At 38.0% G+C, this 22376-nt stretch overlaps 1 protein-coding gene across 3 annotated transcripts in view; it reads left to right on the plus strand.

Annotated features, from left to right (window-relative positions):
• Positions 1-22376, plus strand: part of THSD4 (thrombospondin type 1 domain containing 4) — a 262970-nt gene that overhangs the window by 206843 nt on the left and 33751 nt on the right. For all 3 annotated transcript variants that reach the window (XM_019007885.1, XM_015638496.3, XM_015638502.3), the window contains one exon: positions 4313-4517. In XM_019007885.1, coding sequence (XP_018863430.1) covers positions 4313-4517 — 205 coding nt within the window. The remainder of the gene's footprint in view (positions 1-4312; positions 4518-22376) is intronic.

Below are 22376 nucleotides of genomic sequence, written 5' to 3' on the forward strand. Positions count from 1 at the left end.
AAAACAACAGGAGAGAAGTTGTTTTCCAGTCTGTCAGAGGTATCAGCGTGAGATGCATACTTCAAATTTTTTAACCCTTTTTTAATTAACTGCTATTAGTTAATATTTCTAAGAAAATCTTGTCACTTGGTTACTTTTCCTGAATGGTTTAATTTTTCCATTGTAACAAGAGTAAAACCTTTTTTCTCTCAAGTAATTTTCTAGTTAGTAAGAAACTATTGAATATCTTAGTGAAAGAGTCTTTATATGTCTTTGTGTGAGTAGTTTTTTTTCACATCCTAAAATATAATTTGAATTCTTAATGTCAAAAATTAATAACTTGCTCCTTCTTACTGTCTGAAATTTATCTGACCAAATGAAGTTCAGCATAAAGCACAGATAGGTAATGAAACCAGCTATTGTGCAGGTAAGAAAATCTGTGATTAATTAAGTAGACCACATCTGGATGTGACCACAATCTAATCGTGAGGGGCTGTAAATAGCATCAAAGATTTGTGAGCGTTAGGTCTGTGGACAGCAGGAAATATTTGAAAGCCAAAGCAGGATCAAATGTTTGGGTAAAAATTATGGTTATAGCTAACCACAAATCAAGTGAGAGCCATTAGAATGTTGTTTGTTATCCTGTGGTTGAATGTAAATTCTCAGCATTGCTCCTTTGATTCGTAAAGCAAATGAGGGTTAGGCTGCGACCTTGAAGACTTGTGAGACATTGAAGTGAGACAAGCGGGCTCTGCTGGCTTTGTTGTGCTCTGTCTTGGGAGGTTTTCTGAAGGTAAAGGCTCAAGTACAACCATGGCTCCTTGCTGCTGAGCAGCCTGTTCTGTTTGTTTCCACTGAAGAACATGCACCACCAAACCTTGCACTGGTGTCTGTGCAGTAAAATGCTTCAAACACGGGAGGTGTGCTGGCATTTCCCTGCTGTTCTATTCAAATGGCATGTGCTGGCTATTACTCTCTAGGAGTCATAACATCTTCACTGGTGTCTCATTTAATACCCTTCAGAGACAGGGAAATGAAAGGAATTATGTTTATCTAATTGTAGCAGTTAAAAATATAAGATCATATGTGAAGGTCAAAGGTTTTAACAGTGGCCAGAGAAAAGTAGTATTATTATGCTCAGCTTCTTCACATATTGAGAGGAGAGCTATCCAGCCAATCTCTAGGCAGACTTGCTTAGACTTTGGAGAAAAACCTCAGAAAAACCGGTGTCTTTCCTAGTGGATAGGAAAGAGATTTATCTTTAAGTCAAGAAACAAAATTTGGGGTGAAAATATCAGAAACTGACTGTCTGGAAAGGAATCTAAGTCCACTAATGCAAACTGTAATTCTGAAAGATGAGCAGGCTGAGCTTTCAGATGCCAAAGCAGTATGTGCTTCCTTGTTCCTGATCTGTTGTACCTCCTGCCTGGAGGGGAAGGATTACATGAGCAGCATGTCTGTGAGCTGCCCACTTACCCTGTTGGCAACTTTCCAATACTGAATTTCTCCAGTGTGGCTGTTAGATATTGAGGGAGTCTCTGAAGGTCTTGATAAAGTCAAGGCACAGAACATCCCTTCTTCTCCGCTCATATGCTGAACTTGTCAGTGAATCACAAGTTCAGGTACAACTTAACCAGAGTACAATAGATGGTTGATCCCAGTCTTCTTTTTTGGTTTATTGTTTGTCCTTCCTACATTTGGAAATTGCTTTCATGAGGATTGGCTCTGCAGTCATTCTGAGGGCTGTTGGGGTGACCAACCTGAAATTGAGCCTCAGGTCCTCCTTGCCTTTAATGAAGGTGGATGTGACAGTTGCTTTTTAGACATCACCACCAATCACCATGACTTTGGTCCCAAAGATTTGTGTACATAAAATTTTCTCAGGTGCTTCCTAACTTGATCTTTCTCATTTTCCCAGACTCAGTGGGAGTGATTTAATTTTACACAAAAATTCATCTGAATAAAAAAAAAAATGCATACTTCTGTTTGACACATTTAATTCCAAAAGTCTTTAAACTTTTTTAGTAAATTTTGCATTGTGAAGACCATGGAATTGATATAATTCTGCCCTGTCAAATCCATAAAGAGTTCAACTTCTGTGAGTTGGCAGATTTCCAGTTGATGTCAACTTTGAAGTCAGTGAGGATTTCTTTGGAGGAAAGACATAAGGATTTGGATTAAAATATTTATTTATGATTGACAAATGAAGTCCACCTGGTCACCAGACAAGGAGAACATATGATACACAAAGAAACAGTTTGATATTTCTTTTTCAATTCAGTTTGGTAGTACATTTTATTTCATTCCAAAGGAAAAGAAATGCTTGGGTTGACTTAAAAATTTTCAAGAGTGTATTACTGGTAGCAAAGTATTAGGTGTTGTTATTCATTTGGTAAAGGCTATTTTGAATAGAAGTGCAGTATCAACTTCATGTTTAGGTGTAAGAAATTAAATTTTTTTATTGTTTTGCAAAGACCTATGTTTTGATTTCATCAGGATTCTAAGTGCCACCTTGTGGTCATCATTATTCTTGTATCTTATAATAGGACACAATGGTGAAGTAGAATAATAAAATTTAGTTCCAAAATCTGTGACAGAAATAAGTAATGTTTCCTTTGAGGATTGGGAGATTATGGTTGATTTTCCAAAATTGCAATTGGTGTGCTGCAGTTGAAGAACACGCTACTGCTGGTCTCAGTGGCTGTAAATAAAGCCAATACTTGTGAAGTCCTACTGCTTTATGATATTTGTAGCTCTTGCTGGGACTCCTTTGTTGATCACTCTCAGATCTTTCTCCTGAGTAAGCTATCAATGGAATACCATGGGACTGAGACTCCAGATGTCTGGTATTCTGACAAGCTCCTGATGTTGTAACCTCCAATGTCCTTGTGTGAAAGTGGCTGGATAAAATGGCTCATGTGATGTCAGGAAGTAGCCCATGTAATTTTAGGGGTGTGTGGGTTGCTGGGTTTTTTGGCTGGACATCCTGGCCCTGGGTAGATCAGCTGTGCCATGTTTTTAAAAGGTTTGGGGAATGTCTTGTCTCCAGCACAGAAGAACAGTGATGCCTGTACAACAAGCCCTGAGTTGGGCATTTCTACCCTTTTCACAAATAAAACCAAATTTTATTCTGAGGAATACAGAGTTTCTAATTACATGCAGCTGATTTTCTGCTCATTAATAACTTTAAGGTATTGTCATGAGGTATATTAAATATCTGCTACTTATCTTAAAGCTGTCTCCTAAGGATCTGGAACTTCCTCACTAGCCAAGTCAAATTCAAGCCTGCACTCCAGAAGTAAATCCTGTGTGGTTTGTCTGTATGCTACTTAGCTGTCAGCCAGTCACAAATTCCTACTTATCTCCAGGCTATACTTAGGCCATAACCAATATCAAAATTCCAGGACATAAAATCTCTTTCTTGGCTTTCTGCTAAAGTGTTTTCTACGTTGTCACAAAACAGAAGCTGATTTATCTCAGATAAGTTGTTTTTTAAACTGTTAGAAAAAATGGCCAGCAATGTTGTTTGTGCAAAAACACTGTTATATCCCTGTCTATAGGGATATAATATAATATATAATATCTAGGATTCCTTTAGATCTCATCTTAGGGAAGCTGTTTTATGGATTGTACAAATCAAGATCATTTGGATGAGGCTTGGAACAACCTGGTTTAGTGGAAGGGCTCCCTGCCCATGGCAGTGGAGCTGGAACTGGATCATCTTCAAGGTCCCCTTCCAACCCAAACCATTCTGTGATTCTAGGAAATTATTTTCTTTTAAACGATCCTGTCCAGGTGTGTGTTACTGAGTGGGCTGAAGGTTTTCTACTCGATGAACAGTTGAGTTTCTTCTCTAACTGTCTAGGTGCAGTATAAAGAGTTCTCACATACCTCTTTTGGTGAGAATAGTCTGAGTCCTCATTTTAGAGGAGATTAAGAAGAGACTATAGAGGAGGTAGTTCTGCTTCTGTAGAAAGCCTATTTTGAATTGCAACAAAATCATAGCTGTCCACCTCTTTTCTGAGCTGTGGGAACTAAGTTGTTCAGCTTTTCTTTCAGCTGAGGAGTATGCAGTCAGCATGATCAATGCATTGCTGCTTATGCTGTGTTCTTGGATTTTGCCTGGCAGGATGTAAAGACCTGTTGGCTACCTTGAAAATGCCAAGTCTGAGAACCCTTTGGGTTTTATTGTTTTTTTCCATACAGAAGACATTGCTGAAATGCTAATTCCCAAAATCATTTCAGAATTGATTATTCTCTGAAATATTGGTTGTTATGTCCGAAGTCTGCAGTTGCAAGATCTTGGAAAAAGAAATCTTGCTTTATTTTGCAGAGCATTGGCTGTGACGACTATCTGGGTTCTGACAAGGTGATTGACAAGTGTGGAATATGTGGAGGGGACAACACTGCTTGCAAGGTTGTGTCTGGAGTTTTCAAACACACGCTAACAAATCTTGGCTACCACAAGATAGTGGAAATTCCTGAAGGAGCTACTAAAATCAACATTACTGAGATGTCAAAGAGCAACAACTATTTGGGTAAGTTGCATCTCAGTGAATGAACAATGCTTTGTGTGCTAGTGCAACTGGGTGGAGGTTATGCCAGGAAAGGCCTCCTGAGTAGTGTGAAATCAATGTCAAGAAGAAGAGAGGAAAGAAAATAAATCACTGAACAGGTGTTTTGATCAGAACTAACTGGCTGGTTTTAATTCTAGATTGATCTTGCATGCCAAACATTGTAGACCTGTTGCAGTCTATTTCCCTGTCTGTCTGACTTGGCTTTAGTGTCTCCTATTAGTCGGTTCCGCTGTGATGTTTCCCTTTCCCACATCATTAACCTTCTCTGATCAGTCAAGAATCCAGCCAAGTGAATGCTTGTTTATACAAAGGCTGCTTGAGGAGAAAAGAGCATCTTCTGATTGCCAAAAAGTTTCAGTTCTTTTAAAATGAAGGCATATATTTTATTCACACAATTTGATATTGAGGAGGTATTCACAGAATCCAGGGTCTTTGTACTGTTGTTTATTCTGAAACAGGTCCTTAATTCAAAACCATGGAGAATCCTGGAATATTTATAGTAACATAATATCTTAGTGTATACTTCTAGATATGTATAGTGGGTTGCAAATTAGAGATTATGTGGAATTTATACTGAATTTACATCAGTTTTTTGTGCATTTATGAACTGTGGCATTCCCCACTGTAACCTGTTGTGTTCCTGGGTTACAAAGCCCTTAGTTTGTCTACGTTTTTGCATGTTTTGTAGGCAATTCTGATGAGCAGACTGGAGAGAGAAGAGTTACTTATGATTTATAAAACCTGCCCCTCACCCTTCAGTTTTCTTTTCACCATCCTTAGATCTGTCTTAAAAATTACCATTTCAGATGGTAAAATTGGAGCCACCTGAGAACTTCTGTGGTAGCTTGGTGTGGTTATTTCTAGAACTGTCTAGCTGTACTAGAAGTTCCAAATGCCAGTCCTCTTGCTGGGCAGCTGCTTTATCTCCCTTCTGGTGTTTAAAGCATCTCAGCTGCTGCTCAGGTACAAGAGAAAATGGTGCTTGTTATGGAATTACTTCTACTTTCTTTTCTACTTTCTTCCCCTTAATTCCTCTGGAACTGGAATGAATTCTACAGAAAAGTTGTCTGTGGATGAGAGTTAATTATGGGAAACAGTCTGAACTGGAAAGTGAGTTCCCATGATTTGCTTCAGAAAATTTTGCAACCAAAAATTTGCTTCAGAACTGAAGAAATAGAGTAAGCTGCCCACAGTCCAGGAAAGCCAAATGTTCTGAACCTGTTGTCTGGGTGGTCTCTTCAGTTCTTATTTGTCCTGGTTTCATCCAAATGGAGTTTTGATACATTATATGCCACTATACATCAGCATTCGTTTTTTCATGGGAACAGCTTGTATATCATCCAGGAACACTAACTTAATTGATGATGAACTAAACCAATAATTCTATCTAAAGAAGTTCCATGGATACTGGTACATCTGGTAAAAAATGGCCGAGAACATAGCTGACGTGGCAGTACAGTGAAAGTAGTCACATTACTAATATATAAAATCATGGAGTTGAATGCAATTTTTCTGTCAGATTTATGTGCCAGCATCTGAAAACAGCTGGCAGAAAAACTCCTTTAACTAAATTAAAGTGTCCTGAGCCACTTGAACATTTTTGTAAGGGGCAGGACAGAAAGAGAGTAACATTTTTGATTAAAAATAACCAGGCTGTTGGCATGTATGGGAAAGGGACAGAGTTTTTCTTTCCCATGCTACTCCTTCACTCCTTATCCCCTGAGCTCTTGGTTTATGCTATCATCTTTTCTTTCTTTTTTGTTTTTATACATTTCATATGTTTTATTTAAAAGTGCTGGTATGGATTTAGTCTGCTAAATTTGCCAGCTCCCTCCCATGTAAGGAATTCTTGAGGATGTAATTCTAGCCTAGAAGGACTGCAGCCATTCTGTTACACAATAAACTTGGTTTATTGAAGCAGGTGAATTACACCAGGACAGAAATGAACATGTTCAAGCAGATCAAAAAGCTGAAACTAAGAGAAATGTTTATCAAACAATTTATTGGACAAGTGAAATGGTAATTATGAAGGTGTATATTGGTGGTCACAAATTTCTCACTGAAAAATAAGCATTCAGAATTTAAACATTTTTATAGTGCACATAACATTGGTGGAGCTGGGAAACATGGAAACTCAGCTCTGGCATTTACTGTTTTCTCTATATGGTAATCACCAGAAGTCTCAAACTTTAAAAACAGCAATAAAAAAATTAAAATTACCTTTATGCTGCAGCAGCTACAAGAAAAATAACCCAGCAGCCATTCCTTTAAGGATGTAACTGAGTGCTTTGCAGAAGTGACTTTTCAATACCCTGTTCCATCATAATCCAGTTGTAGCCACCAGAGCTGCTTGTCAGGTTGCTTGTCCTTGTTGTTTTGTTTGTTTTTTTTTCCCCAAGGAGCATAAGTTGGTTGCTTTTGGTTTTCCTTTCACTTTGTACATTTTAGTTTTTTCGATGCAAGATTGAAAGTCAGCTCAAGGACATTAGGATTTATTTTTTTTTAGGAGATGATAGGAGATGTTCCTAGGTATCAGTTACACTGTTTTTATCTGTTTAGGAGATTGTCTTGACTTCCATATGGTTTCATTAAACAGGTTTACCAAGCTCCACAAGTACAAAAGTACTAAGCAAGTGAGAAATTAGGAAAGTGTTCACAAGGAGTTATTTCTTTAAAATCAGGAGGTGCTGGGGAAAGCAGGCAAGAATATTAACTCGGTGAAAAGTCATCCAAATGTTTGAAAGCTCCTCCATACTGCTATTGTGAACTATTTGTAGTAGTCTATTGCTCATTTTTGTAAAGCCTGTGACCCTTGTAAAAAGCCCAGTTCTAATGTTTCTGCTGAATATGATTCAGCTTACTGAGGTTTGCTCATTTGGAGGACTGCATTTTTGGTTTTTGCACACAAGCTGGAGTGATTCCAGAATAAAATTTTTAAGTTCTTGCCACTGGAAAACAATAAACTTCTGTTAAAAAGAGAAAGCATGACAGTGGTATATAAAGCTTTAAAGTGTTTCTGGAAAGTTATCTGGGTAGTCAGAATTTGCAGATTAAAGGAGATGGGCTGTTTGGTTGTTCATGGAACTTTGTAATTAACTTTTCATAAAATCCCCATTTGGAATTAATTGAATTTCATACAGCACAAAGAGTATTTTCTTCTCTCCCTGCCCAAGTATTCCAATTCCTTTTAGGCTTTCCATTTCATGTAGACCTTTACTGTAGGAAGAGTGTCGGCATGATAAAGGAAAACATTTTAGCACTCAAGTTGAGAATGGGCTGTGACATTAACTATTGAGTCTTAGTGAGCCAAAATGGATGAACTGTAATAGATCCATGAGGTGTATCTGAAATTCCCCAGAAAACATCTCGTGCTGGTTTACTAGTGTGTGTTTGTTGGGAAGGAAAGCAGTCCAGTTTTGGAGTGCTATATAATAGCCATTCATAACTATTAATGATGTATTCATCAGTCTGTATATTTACTCTAGTACTTTTTACAGTTAAGAGAAAAAGCTATGTATTACCAACTCTATAACGTGTAGAGAAGGCTATAGGCTGTACAGCCCTGGGCTTTGTCAGAATGACTCCTCAAAGTAGTTTTCAGCAGTATTTTCTTACTGGCTCATGTGTAACAGAACCTTTTGGTAACAGAACTGCTGACCTTGCACAGACCTTTCCATTGGCAAAGCACTTCTGTCACATGCTAGAGACAAAGACATACTTTTTATCCCACTGGTAATCATCATCTGGACAGTTCTCATACACTGACATGGGAAACTTGCCACTGAATTAAGTAGGACCATAATACCTTCAGTGGGACCAGTATGTTACAGCACTTGTGCTGCAAAACATGTGGGTTAGAGTGTAAATACCTCTGCATCTTTGGGATTGGGATTTGAGATAATGGCAGAATTTGAAGCCAGATAACACAGATCTGAAGTGATTCTTTGGAATGGGCTTTTTTTGTCTTGAGAACCTAATTGAAAGAAGCTGGTTGCTATCCATATCCACAGCCTCAACAGCAAGACAGTCTGTTGGGAAGGAGGTGTCAGTAGTTCAGATCAAAATTTTGCTTAATAGAGAATTGAAAGATACAATGCTTGAAAATGTTAGACTGTACAATGAACTTTAATTGAGATAATCTGGTAATGTCTGTAACTCAAGGAAGATGTCTGAGTGTGGTGTCACGTGGTTTGGGATTGAGTCCAAGAAAAGGTACCACTGCCTGCCATCGTGGGCCTGCAGGGTTCTGAGGTGTCCTATCCAAGGAAAGGTCCATAATTCCCAGTGTGGGCAAATCTCCTAACATTTTGTTTCTTACCTGAATGCTATTTGCTAAAAAGATGCTTGTTTCTTAGTGAATCTATTTCACTGCTAATTGTAAAGCTCATTATGGTTCCTTCAGGGAATATATTATGTATTTCAGTTTTGTTTTTCATGGAGTTAAGTAGTTTCAGCCACTAAATGAGATAGAGACATCCTTGGATCTAATCCGCTTTCCCTGCTTTCTGTAAAATGATACTCTGCTATTTCTAGCATCTTCTGTTAGCACATGCCAGTACACACAATTTGTTATTAAAATGAAAGTTACAGATTAATATTTTTTTGGAACAAAAGTCCAAGGGATGTCAATAGCACTCTTGTGAATATTGGTGTGCCTGAACATGATATGGCTTTAAGGAATTTGTTGTATGAAAACAACAGGGTCTGATACTAATGGTGAAAAGGTTCTCTGAAAACCATTTTTATTCCGTATTCCCTGTAGCAGATAACATTCAAGCAGTACATCTCATGATGAAAGATTGTTAGCAACTCTTGAACTTAAAATAACATTTCTAGATCACTTTAGAGATCTGAAATTACAGCAAGTAAAGGCGTTAGATTAGAACACTGGCAGGAATTTAGATGATAAACATTGCTAGAGGCACTGCTGTGATCACATGAAGAGCTATATAATCTATATACTCATTGATTTCCTTCATGTGGTTATGATATGGATTATTAAATCAACTCATATACTTCAAAAGATACTTTTTTAATTGCTGTTAATGATTTTTTTTGAGGTTTTTTTTTTACACAAGATTAAATGTTTCTGTGCAAAAAAGGTGCAATGAATGTAGTAATTTGGAGGAGAGGATGCACGCTGGAATTTTCAGGGCTTGGAATGAACTTTATGCAAGGGATCTGCTTATAATAAACTTCTGTTCCAGTGTTTCAGTGTGCCTTGGGCTCAGTGTCTCTCCCACTGCACGAGAGCTGTCAGTGCTCCATTGATAATTCTTACATTTCTGTTCAAAACCAAAGCCTGCAATTTATCATTTGAGTTTATGGAGTGCTGTAACCCAAAGCCATGCCATTATGTGTGTTTATTGTGATGGACTTGAGACTTTCCCAAGGATTTGAACATTGTATTAATCATTGAATGCATCCCTGTATGTGTCAGTGCATTAGAGTTGGAGTGTCTGTCTTGCATCTGTGGCTTCCTGAATGCATTACTTAAAAACAAATGTAATTACAATATCTGGATAAGAAAAACTATTTTTTTTACCTTTTGTCCTTTGTACTCTTGACTGTTCTCTGCTGGAGTTAAACAACAAAGATATTTCTTATTCCAGCCAACAATATGCTCCAAACTGTGGAGAAAAGATTTAAGGAATCACTTCTCAAATAAACTTAAGTTAGAATCTGCAAGTTCAAACCATAAGGAAACTTCAGAGTGAATTGTTAGTGTCTGAAGAGGAATTACAATCAGTGTGTAAACTTAAGCAGAACACTTTGAATAATGTTCCTAAGAAATGCTTTTTGTGATTAGGTATCCTAGTGAAACTGTTGTGTCCCTGTTTCCTGAATACTGAACTGGAGAGTCAGGAAATATTGCACAGGCAGAGGAAGAATGGGGGGGGGGGGGCTGGAAAATGTTTGCAAATCAAACACACTAATAAAAACAGTGACCTGGCAACGTAAGTTGGTAACTCCTGGTTATTGGCTTTTGCCTTATCTCTTTGTCTCCACTCAGTCTTGTCCTTCAGTGCTTCAGATCCAATATTGGGTAAAATATTTTCTGACTCTACCAAACTGGCCATTAATAGATGCTTTAGAAATTTTGGGGCACCTTAAAAGTTTCAATTCAGTGTCAGTTTTAGAAGAGACCTGATGAGCAAGGAAGATTCTAACATTTTCCTCTTAATTCAGTTTTGTTAGCTAGCACTGCTAGTTGTAGATATATTGATTCTTTGAATTAATAATGATTTTAATTAATTGCTCCCTGTGTAGTCATGCCTTAATTCAAAAGCAGCACAGGTATCCTAAGAGACTTGTCCTTCTCATGAGGGATTTCAAAACAGCCCCAATACAGAAGTGTCTAATGCTGACCTATCCAGAAAGGTGCTTTTCCAGGGCCAATATTTTATGCACAGAAGCCCAGGGTCTGATCAGACAAACATGTATTTTTTAGCAGCTACCCAGTTCAGTGCCTGTGATTTAATATTACACTAATTGCTGACAGATTCCCTTCAGAATTTATGTTTAGACTGGATATGCTGGCCTGAGAAATTGAATAGGTCTCATTTCCTTGAGGTGAAAAGTGTGGTATTGTGGTTGGTTGGTTATGGCTAAATGGGATTTCTAAGAATTTCTTGGTCTTCCTCTGCAAATTGCTGTTTCATTGTCTGTGGGGCCTACAGCTTGCTCTGCCATTGTGGTGTTAATTACCTTTACCATAGCCATGGCTCCTGTATTCTGTGTGAAGGGTGCAAGGCAATGATAGAGAGCTATGAGGAGAGTGCCTGGTTTATGGCTGGAGATGACAGGAATCTTAGAAGCATATCCTGGCAGGAAGTTTTGGATCAGTCTGAGTTTGGATCTTGCTCTTTGTGTCATATTCCTGTGTCTGAGGATAATGTATGTATAGATAAGAAATAAGAATATAAGATGTTTTACCAGGGAGAATTAAGACCAGCACAAGTTTGCTTTAATCCAAAAGGGTTATAAACTAATAGGAGATGGACAGAGATGTGTAATGGCTTCCTTTCTAATATTTCTCACCTGTAATTCACTATTGGGATGCCCAGTTCTCCCTGTACACACACTTAGACTTCTATATCCTTTCAATTATTGTCCTTAAAATAGTTTCAAATTGATTTTCTGCAGGGGGTACTTCTTTCACTAAATAAATGTTCATCTTACTGTAGCCAACATGTATTACTTGGCTGGGATGATCACTTACTAAAATCCTCAAAGCTGTTAAGACTTTGGATAAAATTCAACTCTGGTGTTAATGAATTCAACTCCACTGAATTTAAGTTGCACAAGCATCTTACCTAGTGTAATGACCTGTTGTTGGAACAGAACATATCCAGGACATTATTCTTTGCTGACCATATATTTTTTCAATTACTGGTGTTGCTTAAATAATTACAATTTGGAGTTTCTGGCAGGGTTATCTTATTATAGTAAATTCCAAGGTGACCTTTTCCCTTCTGGCTCCATTAAATAGCCAGCTGGTATCTAAAACTCTGTATAGTGGTCTGTAGGGTCCCAAGCACATTTTGAAAACATACAAAAGAAATACTTTCTCAAAAGCTAGTTTATTCTTTTTTACCTATTAAATGGCTGGTCTTAAAAAAATACTTACAAAAAGATGGGCTTTGCTACTCCTCTGGGGGATGGGAAATACTCTTTCCTCTGGCCTCAGGTTAAGCCTTGATGGTTGGGTTAACTTGTGTGTCCCAGCTTTCCACCACTGTCTTACAAAACAGCTCTCTGCAGGTTACTTGCCATCAGTGTTTTCACTTAGGAGCTTCAAAATGAGTTTCTTCTTGTTTGCTGAGGGCAGGACGTGTGAGGGATAGCCCTGAGCTGAGGTGCTGAGCAGGAGGTGCCTTGCCTAGCAGGCTCATGACTTTCCTCCTAGTTTGAATCTCCAGGAGAATTCTCCATGTTGCTGTTTTTCCAGGTAAATGGCTTCTTGGCCTTTATCCTCTGCATCTTAAACAAAAGTTTGGATGTTTCTTTCCAGCTGTCTATGCTGGCTGTGCTTTTTGGCTCACACCTGCTCTTTGGTGGCAGTGGTCATGACCCGTTTTGGAACCTACAGAAATCACATTTTCATTTCCTAGTTGAGTCATCATATGACAGAGGTGGTGGTGTATTTTTTTACCATTTGTTTGTAAGTATTGTTCTTATAAAAACAGCACTTGCTTCAACAGAGCAGCAGCTGCAACCTGCTGTTGCTTTGATGATCTGCCCTGCAAATACATCATCTGAACAGCAGCCAGCAGCAATGAGTCCCATTGAGCTGTTTGTTTCAAAAGTTCTGTATTAAAGGAGTATTTTTTTTTCCTTCTTGTGAAATAGGGAAAGATTGCTTTGAAAGGCAGGGAAAGGGATAAAGAGAAATACTCAAAATAGTGAGAGGAAAGTCCGAAAGGCTGGTTGTTCAGTTTGACTTGTAAAACACCCAGCAATCTGGTTGCTTATATAACTTTGCAAACCCCCTTGGCATGGAAGTCTCTGGAGAACTGACTCTGCAAGATTTTCAGTATTTCCTGCTTCTTGTCAGACCCCAAAATCTTTAATTTCAGCCTTTCTCATAGTGTTTTGATTAGACTTCTGTTTCCAGTTATGGACAGAACCATGGAACTTGAATGCAAAAATTTCAAAGAAGATGCATTAAAACATGAAAGAGATGGGCTGTTTGAACAGTTTTTATTAATCTGAACCCAATTAATGGGGCCTTTTTAGATCTTGAAGCTTTAGATTATTTTTGTCTTCTAGCTGATGACCAAACCACCAAGCAGTTTCCATGAAAACACTCATTTGAAGGGCACACAGCATTTGGAATATCAACACATAGATTGTTCAAGGCTTCTTAAAAACCTGAGTTCTCTGAACAGTGCGTGCTGATGGAGCACCTTTTGGAGTATCCATTTCATGGCACTGGCCAATAGTCAGTAAAATGAATTATCATCTCATTAATGCAACTGACTCTCTGCTTTCCCTCCTTCTTCCTCTGTCCCTATAAAGGCCAACACAGGACTGTGTTGGAAATGTCATGTACCCTTTGGAAATTATTAGCTTCAGGAATTAATTAAAGTCCTTCATATGTAATCTGTTTCTCAGCTGCATTTTACCTGGAATAAACACTACTTTATAAAGTTGTTAGCAAGGTGTAGTCATCGATGTGATACAATACTATTCTCCTTTTCTTACAAATTTAAATTAAGAATTAATTTTATCCTGTGGTTCAGCTGTGCGTAAAGAATGACCAGAATGAGTCCAAATTCATAAACATAGGCAAATTCCCAAATCTCATGAAGACACAATTCTCTTTTTTCATGCCAAGAGGAGAAGTTATTACTAATTCAAATAGTTGTTCAACTGCTACACAACAAAACTTAAGAAAAAATGGTTGAGAACCTGTTTTCAATTGTCACAGATATTTCTGTGTAGCATTCTTTGATTCCATAATCTTGTTTTATTCTGAGCAAAATTCTCTTTTGGATAGCGAAAAACCTTTCTTTGTTCCTTAAGCATCCCTTGATCTAGTCAGATAGAATGTGTTCTTACATCTTAGATTCTGTAAAAGAAACTTTTTTTTTTTTTTTGCTGTTCCTTCTCTTATTTCCCTTTGAACTGCTCGATTTCAACATTTTTGGGTTTTACCCTTTTCAAAATCTCTTTTAGTAAAATAATCACCCAGTAGAAATTCTACATGATTAGTGGCTTCATGGTTGGATCCAATAAAGAGATTTCATCTGCAGAGAATATTTTTATATTGCAGCATTAAATTCCAAAAGAAATCCAAGTCTTTTCTTATATACAATATATATGGGGATTTAAAACTTGATTTATAGACTGTATGATTAAGTTAGTCAAGGGAGATTAAACTTTATCCTTTATTTCTTAGCTTGCCCAGTGTCTTTGTTTTCTATTGAATATTACTTCAAACACTTTGTGTCAGAAGAATTTGGGTGCTTAGAAGCACTACAGACCCAGTCTCCCTTTCATATTTGTACCCATGGCAGCAGTAGCTGCCCCACAGTCATAATTCTATTTTTTGAATACCAAATTACTGTAATTCTGAAAATGCTGGGAGTGTGTTGAGACATGTGGGTCAGGTGAATGTCAGCTGTGAGATTTTGGGCTGGATTTAATGAGCTACCTGGCACAAGTTACCAGCTTGCTAATCTAGACATGGCTTAGGGACCCCAAGTATCTGTTGATCACTGATAACCATGAAGTGCTAGGGAAGGGTTTTCAGGGTGTAACAGCCCAGCTGCAGCTGTTGTTATTTGGGTTAATCCTTAGTCCATCACCTTCACTCCATTCCCCTGCTCCAGCTCTCCTGTGGAAGAGGAGAACCTGGCCTTGAGGCAGTGCACACTCACTTGGTGTGATTGCTGTGGCTCCTCCACACCTGGAAAACTTCCTGCACATCTGGAGCAAGGAGCACTTCAGCGTAACTCCAAATAAGATTCTGTGCTGGAGTTTCACTGAAACCATGGGAGGTGAACCTCAGGGAGGAGCAAGAGCAGACCTGTTGGGAGAACTCTAGCCCAGTATGGGGACATCTAAATGATAAGCCATTGGAAAACTTGGAAAAGAGATGCGTTTTTATTGGTGAGATGAGGCCTCATCATTGCAATTACTTGTAAGGACCTAAGGCATCAACACCTTAGTGCATAATGTGTCTGCTGATGTTCAGTCAGACTGCAGAATTAAGATTCCTTCAGTAAGTGGAATTAAAAGTTTACTGTTGAATTTCTGTCATAACACTTCATCATTCTCTTCTAGGCTCATATTGGAGAGGGCTGGGGGAATTGAATTTTACTCAAGTGTCTGGCAAAACTAGAAGAGGTTGTTCTATGTTAAGAACGACGGTTCCTCAGATTTTTTGATTGTTCTTACAAAATACTTTTTACAAATATAAAGTATAAATACAAGCCTAATTAATGCAGGGGAAGGCCAAGTCATGGAAATTTGTTTGGTGTGAGCTTAAATTTATGAACAAAAAATACCTTTCTTCAGTTTTCTTCTGCCAATTTAAAAGAAAAAAAAAAGGCAGCGAAGCATGATGCCATTCTGAATTTGTGTCAAGAGGTTGTAACTTTTTAGCATCAAAATTTTCTCTTGCATTTTTAGCAAAGCAGGCTTCTGAAGAAAAGTCTCCCTCGTGTCTCTTGAAACAAAAACACATACTCTTAAAGAACTTGTAGTTTCTTCTGATTTTATCTATTGATACAATGAGAAATTATTTTTTCCTATGAACCTTGCCTTACTAAATAGCGCATCATAGTTCATCCCTGAAGCTTCCGAGTCCCTAGTTCAGAAGAGCTGCTCATGGATCATTCATAGAGTCCTAATGAGCACCAGACTAGTTTATTGTTCTGCCAGCTTCATTAGAGGAAGAGCTATTTTGCCTTGAAATTTCAAAGTTTGTGAGTTACTTTAAGCAAAGGTTCCCTGCTTTATGAATGAACAGAGAATTCCTTCCCCATGCCTGTTCGTGTGAGCTCAGTTCTGAACAGTTGTGCAGATTTTGGAGAACTATAAAGGAAAATTACAGAATTTCGTTGTGCTCTGTTTCTGAAAAAGTGTCACATGTTAGTAATTTAGTATGTTGCCATGAACCTTTAGACAGTATAATTTTTAAAGATAAACATGGGGAATTCCATTAATGTGTTCAGGTTAACATTGAATTAGTTTGTCCTGATTGTGACCTTTGGGAGTGTTCCTTTATGGCAAAAATCTGTGCTATGTCTTTAGCATCTCCGCTGCATACATTATGGAAACAAAGATGAAACCAAATGGAATCATTTTTTTCCTGCCTTGGAATATATCTAAAGATTGAGGAGGAAGAGACAGACAGTGTGGAGTGGGATGTAAGCATTTGTGTTTTATTTCAGTATCATCCCTAATGCAGATGTAGCAATAGAAGTTTGACACTTTGCTGGAGGTGAGTTGTTGAAGGCTTTTTTCAGTCTTTTATCTTCATCACTTGTTTTAAGCAGAATACAGTGGTAATATGGTTAGGATACCTATGAGGTCTAACCCAGATCAGGCATATTGGAATACAACTATCCTTTTAAATTAGTTCTGTGCATCTCCAGTGGCCTTAATTCTGTTTGCTGGGGAGTACTCTGTAAAGAAGCATAGAGACCATCAACTTTTCTTAGTATCAAAGTTAATAAGCTGTCTGTCAGATTGTAAGGTGTGAAAATCTAAACCTCAGAGTGCTGCATGTTAGAACACAGGAATACTGTGACAGAGCACATAGTCTTGATTGCACAGTGATGTTATAAAAATTCTAGTGTTTCCTTAGTGTATTTTGTGTATGCACCTGAGATGAAGATATTCCTGATGAACTTGGTGTCATTAGAAATGGACTAATGCTTTCTTTTCACTTGTTTGAATTGTGTCATTTTAATTTACTATGTTTGAATTTTCATTCTGTCTTAGAGAATGAATAAACACTCAACTGTGAGTTTATGTGATCAGATTATCACATCATATGTGAGTCATCTGTTGCTGTGGTCTTGACATTGGTGCAGCATTGTTTATGTTGAGTCAAATTCCTGTTGGATTTTGTTTTTAATCAGGAACTGGTATCTGTTCTGCACCACCACCTACTTGGGCTTTTTCTTCCCTCCTCCAGTATAAAGCAACCATCCTGTGACTTTATTCCCTTGAACACCATAAAAAAGGCTTTAATTTCTGAGTTGCAGCTCTTACCTCTTGTTCCACTCTCCTTCTAAGGCAGTTCAGTGCCACCCCTTGCAGTGAAGCTTCTCTCACTAATAATAATGCAGCAGTGGAATTCACTAGGTCTGCATAAATCCTGACTCTGGCTACTTAAAACCTTAAAAACACACTCTGTAAGTAAGGTTTTTCAAGCAAATGTTTAATGTTAATAGTACTGTGTGTACTTGGTCTGAGTTACTGAAGTCCAGGTTCTGTTTTGGCATGTTGTACATCCGATAAATTAAAGTCATCTTCTACAAAGCACTGGGTTTCAAATCAAAGATGACAGTGAGGTGCTACCAAAGGTGCTGCTTGTTGGCATCCCCAGCAGAAATGACAGAATGCAATTAAATGTTTGTTTAGAACCTCTTGGCTGGCATGATGATCCAGCTTTCACAGAGTTCATATCCATGGACTAGAAATGATCTTCTGAGGGAATGCAGTAAGAGGCCAGAGCTTTCACCAACTACATGGTTTAGCATTCCCAGTGCCCATGAGCAGAAGCAGAGCTTCCCAGGTTTCTTGGTCTCTGAAAGGCTCCTAGACTTCAGTAGATCATCAAGATATTCCAGAATATATCAAGACACTGCCTCTTAAAATTAATCACAAATAGCAGTGTAGCTATTTGGGGCTTAAAATCCATTCAGCATGGTGAGTAATTCCAGAGGGAAAGTGGCAACAGTGACTAAAACTTCTTGCTGTGCAATGCTGACCTCCTTTACCTTCTCTCAGTGGTGTTTTCTGCTGAAATCCACCAGTGTATGGGTTTGTATTTCATGCCTCCATCCAGAATTTGGCTTTTGAAACAAAAGCTCCTTGGTTCTTTGAGAAAATCATCACAGAAAGTGCTTCTTATCTTCAAAGTGTTTCTCTGACATTAATTAATTGGATCCTCACGATCCCATGAGAAGGGTAAGGAGCAGCCTGGAAATGCCCATCAAGCACTCCTACTGCAATGAACTGTACTACACACTTCTGCAGCCTAGCTGGATAAAATGTTGCTTTGTTGTTTTTTTTTCCAACTGCCCAAATAACTTCAAAAGTGTTTGAAAAGCAGGGCACAAAAATTAAAACTGCTTTTGAACTTTGAGCAGACTTTAGTGCCTTCGTGCTTGCGGATGTAAAAAAGCTGCTGTTAAACAAGCAGGGGCAGAGCCTGTGCAGCTCCCAAATTACAATGGTGCCATTGATTTCATTGGGCCTGGGCTGCCACAGGCCAGCTGAAGGGCCTGGCTCCATGCTTGGAAAGTAAAACAATGTATAGTAAGACCTGATGTGAATAAAGAGCTTTAAAACCTAGTCATAATGGGAGTAATACCTAAAATGAGGATGCATTCAGAAGCAGGTGGAATAGATTTTTTGTGAGAGTCAAGAGAAATACAAATTAAATTAATGGAAAAGAAAAGCAAAACAAAATAAAGTTATTAGTATTTGTGGCTATAACCTAGTGTGGAAGTAGAAAATATTTTATCTCTCCACTGGATTACTGAAAATTCATTGCTCTCTCAAATGATAATTATCCTAAACTGTATCTGACAGTAATCAAAGGGAACCAATTTGCATTTTGGTATTTAGGGTGGGGTTTGTTTCTGTCTTCACTGAAGTTAATCAAGAAATGCTGTTAACAGTTGATGTTGCTGTGTGGATTTTTGATAGGATTATAAGTGAAAAAATGTGCAGTATTGAAACTCACTGGACTTGGAATATCTGTATTGTCCAGAAAGACCTTTAATATCTAGTTAACATTGTCAATTCATGGTCAGATATTTTCCTTAGGATTTATGGTCCTTTAAAATAATGCAAGCATGATGTTTAATTAGTAAGTAAAATGGTTGTTAATTGAATGCGTTTGGAACTTTGAAACATTGAAACAGTGATTGATTAAAAGAAGACTGATAAATACCATACTAGACTATGCATAGCATTTCAGTCTGCCAATTTAAATGAGCAGTATTATGTTCACTCTCTCAGGTTTGTGGTGTCTTCCTATTTAGTGTAGGCAGAAATGAGCCTAAGAGATGGGAGAAGAGCTCTTGAATAAATTCATGGTCTGCTGTGTTTGGTATGTTGCATAAAGGTGAGCTTGCTGTGAGACATGCTGTCTTTTTTGGTCACTGGCAAGCAGGGTGACAGAGGGGACTTCTCAGACACACATCAGAGTGCAGCAGTAATTCTTGGGTTTGGACAGGTTTAACATGGATGTGGAGGTGGCTCTTTGGTCTGTTTGTCTGCATACACAAACACCAATTAAAAGACTGCTGCTTTTGTGCAATAGCTATAAAAGGTCTTCATTCTTTACTAATTTAATCCAATTATGGGTTCCCCTTTTTCTGCTGCTTTATTACTCCTACTCTGCTTAAGTAAACATTGGAATCCATTATTGATTATTGATCAGTGCCTTGAAGACCTTATGCTGTTTCCAGCATCAGTTGCTGGATAAAGTGCTGAGCTTCCTGCCCTAGTGCTGACTGAGAGTGATGAAGAAGCCTTGTCCCAGTGTGGTCAGCACTGAGCTCAGTCTGCTGGGGCACCAGCACCCATCTATTCAGGAAGGGAAGAACTTAAAAAAGGTGTTACAAAGCCCTGCAGTCCTTCTCTTCATGATGCTGGTAGAGGTGGAAAGAAACCATGTATTTCCATTTGTACTTGAGAAAGGAGTTGGACCCTTTTGTTGCTTTTTTTGTTGGTTTTGTTTATTTTTCGGCATTTGGGATGGTTTGGGATTGTGTTTCGATGGGTTATTTGAGCAGAAGAGAATCTCAGTGCAGATGTATGTAATGATTTTATTGGCTTGAATGGAAGAGACATCGTTGGATCAGCTGGTTATAACTTCTTTGGATGAGGTGGGCAGGGTTTGTGTTTTAGGGTAGATTTTTTTTTAGGCAACTAGTATAGAAACAAACAAAAAAGGTAAATGGAAAAGATTGGAGGAATTAAAGGAAAGAAAATGCTAAGTGAAAGACAGTATAAAGGGAAATACCAAAACTCATTCAAATAAAAACTCACTCTACCAATACATCCTTGAAAATGATAGTAAATATTTTAACCTGGATTTATATTTATACAAAATCATCAAAGAAGTATCTAGGGATTGCTGATTACTTGGATTGGTAATAATATTTTCTGATACAGACTTTTTTTGTTCAGTTAATTTGTTCAAGCTTACCTTGTGGATTTTTTTAATGTAGGTGACTCAACAGCTTTATTGAGTGACTGTATCTGCAATTCAATTGCTTTATATTATGTAATAACTACCCAAGCCTTGGCAGTTGCTCCCAGCCTGCTGTGCTGTGCACAGAGCAGTTGCATGCCACGTGTCTAACATCTAAAGGGTCCCAAAGCCTCTCTGAAGTTTATACAATTGACTCTCTTTGGCTTTTTTCTCTCCAAAAGCTTTGCTTGGTTCTTGGTCAGCCATGAGACCATTTCAGTGTTTCCTCAGTCAGGAATAAGAGGTGGAGGCTGCAGCTTGTGCTTCCAGTTCAACAGCTGTAATTGAGCCAAGGCCATGCACCATTGTTCAGCAGGTATTACAGTGCAGCAAAGCAGTTTCTCCCAAGCCATGGCCTTTCCACAGGATCCCAGGATGTGCAGATAAACTGCTGAGCCAGCCAAGGAGGGGCAGCCTGGCCTGTTCCTGTGTTAGGCTTTGGGAGGTGCTCTCTGAGGTCCTGTCTGGAACATGGTGTGCATAGAAACATCAGAGCTTTGATTTGGGACTTGGCAGCAGCCTGTGAGTGTAACCACTTCAAATTATGGCAGTCATTATGGTCTAGTCCACACAAACCTGGATTAAAAAGGTGGATTTCTTTCTATTTACCCTCTCCCTGATAAAACTCCTGGTTTTGCTTTGAGTCGTATTGAAATAGGTCATGTAAAGTTGAAGACTTTGTGCCACTGGTTAAGAATCTGTGCTGTCATTTGGCAGCATAAAGTACTTCCTAGACATGTGTAACCTGTTACATTGCAGTAATTGTTTAGTTTGTGTTTATAACAGGAAACTAGTTTAAATTACTTTTGGAAGGGTAAATACTTAAAAGGCTCTTGACTCACAGACAGCATTCATAAAAAGACTTGCTTATTTATCTCAAACATGGAAAAAATGTTCCCAGCTGAGTATGAAACTACATGTGCTGGATGTACTTTTACAAAAAATTAAATTCACTGTTAATGCAAACAGTGTGAAAAATGCTGTCTCAAATGCAGAAAAAATAGATTATGGATTATATGAATTTTGGTTTAAGCGAAAATTAAGGCTGTAGCTAATCGCTTTTTATGGTTCTGAAAAAGTGGTACAGGAGATATTCTATTAAAGGGAGAAGATAAAGCTTATCAAACTTAAATAAGACTTAATCAAAGACAGAAAGCCAAGGATTTTTATTTTTTCCCCTGAGGTGGAATTGTAAAGGAGATATAATAAACTTGCTTCTGAAATTTGAATATTTATAGTTCAGAATGATAAATTAATTTCAGTCTTGTTTCACAGTTTGAGGCCATGTATATAACAATCCCTGTGCAGTGTATTGATTGGGAGACCTGTGGGACTGATGCAGAAGGTCTAGAAGATCAAACCTGAGAATTAGGAGTAACTGTCTGCAGAACAAGTGATCTGCTTGCACACTGTAAGGGGGAAGAAAATAAGTTAGTTCTTCCTAAAAGAAGAGAGCAACTTTCTTTTTATTAATGTATTCTTTCCCACATATGCTTGGAAAAACTTAAATTCAGTTCCTGATGGCAAAATAATTATGTAGTTTGTAGTAGTTAACTCATTTACCTCTGTTGTCTATTTGGAATCTGGACTGTTTCATCTGTGCTGCAAACAAAATACAGCCATTAATTAGCCTGACTTATCTGATGATATGAGGTTAGACTCACAACTTGCAAACTCACCATTTTTTCCCTGTGTTTCTGTGAATAGTTAGATCAGAGATTTTTTTTTTTTTTTAATTAGCCTAGTAGTTAGCTTGGGAATAAAGAACAGCAATAGAATGAGATGTGATACTCTGAAATGCTCTCTGTATTTGGAATCCTGTGCTACCTTTTGTGAAATATTTCAGTCATATTTTTTGTTGGTTTTGGAGC

Source organism: Parus major, chromosome 10 (genome assembly GCF_001522545.3).
Source record: "Parus major isolate Abel chromosome 10, Parus_major1.1, whole genome shotgun sequence".
In the NCBI taxonomy this organism is placed as follows: domain Eukaryota; kingdom Metazoa; phylum Chordata; class Aves; order Passeriformes; family Paridae; genus Parus; species Parus major.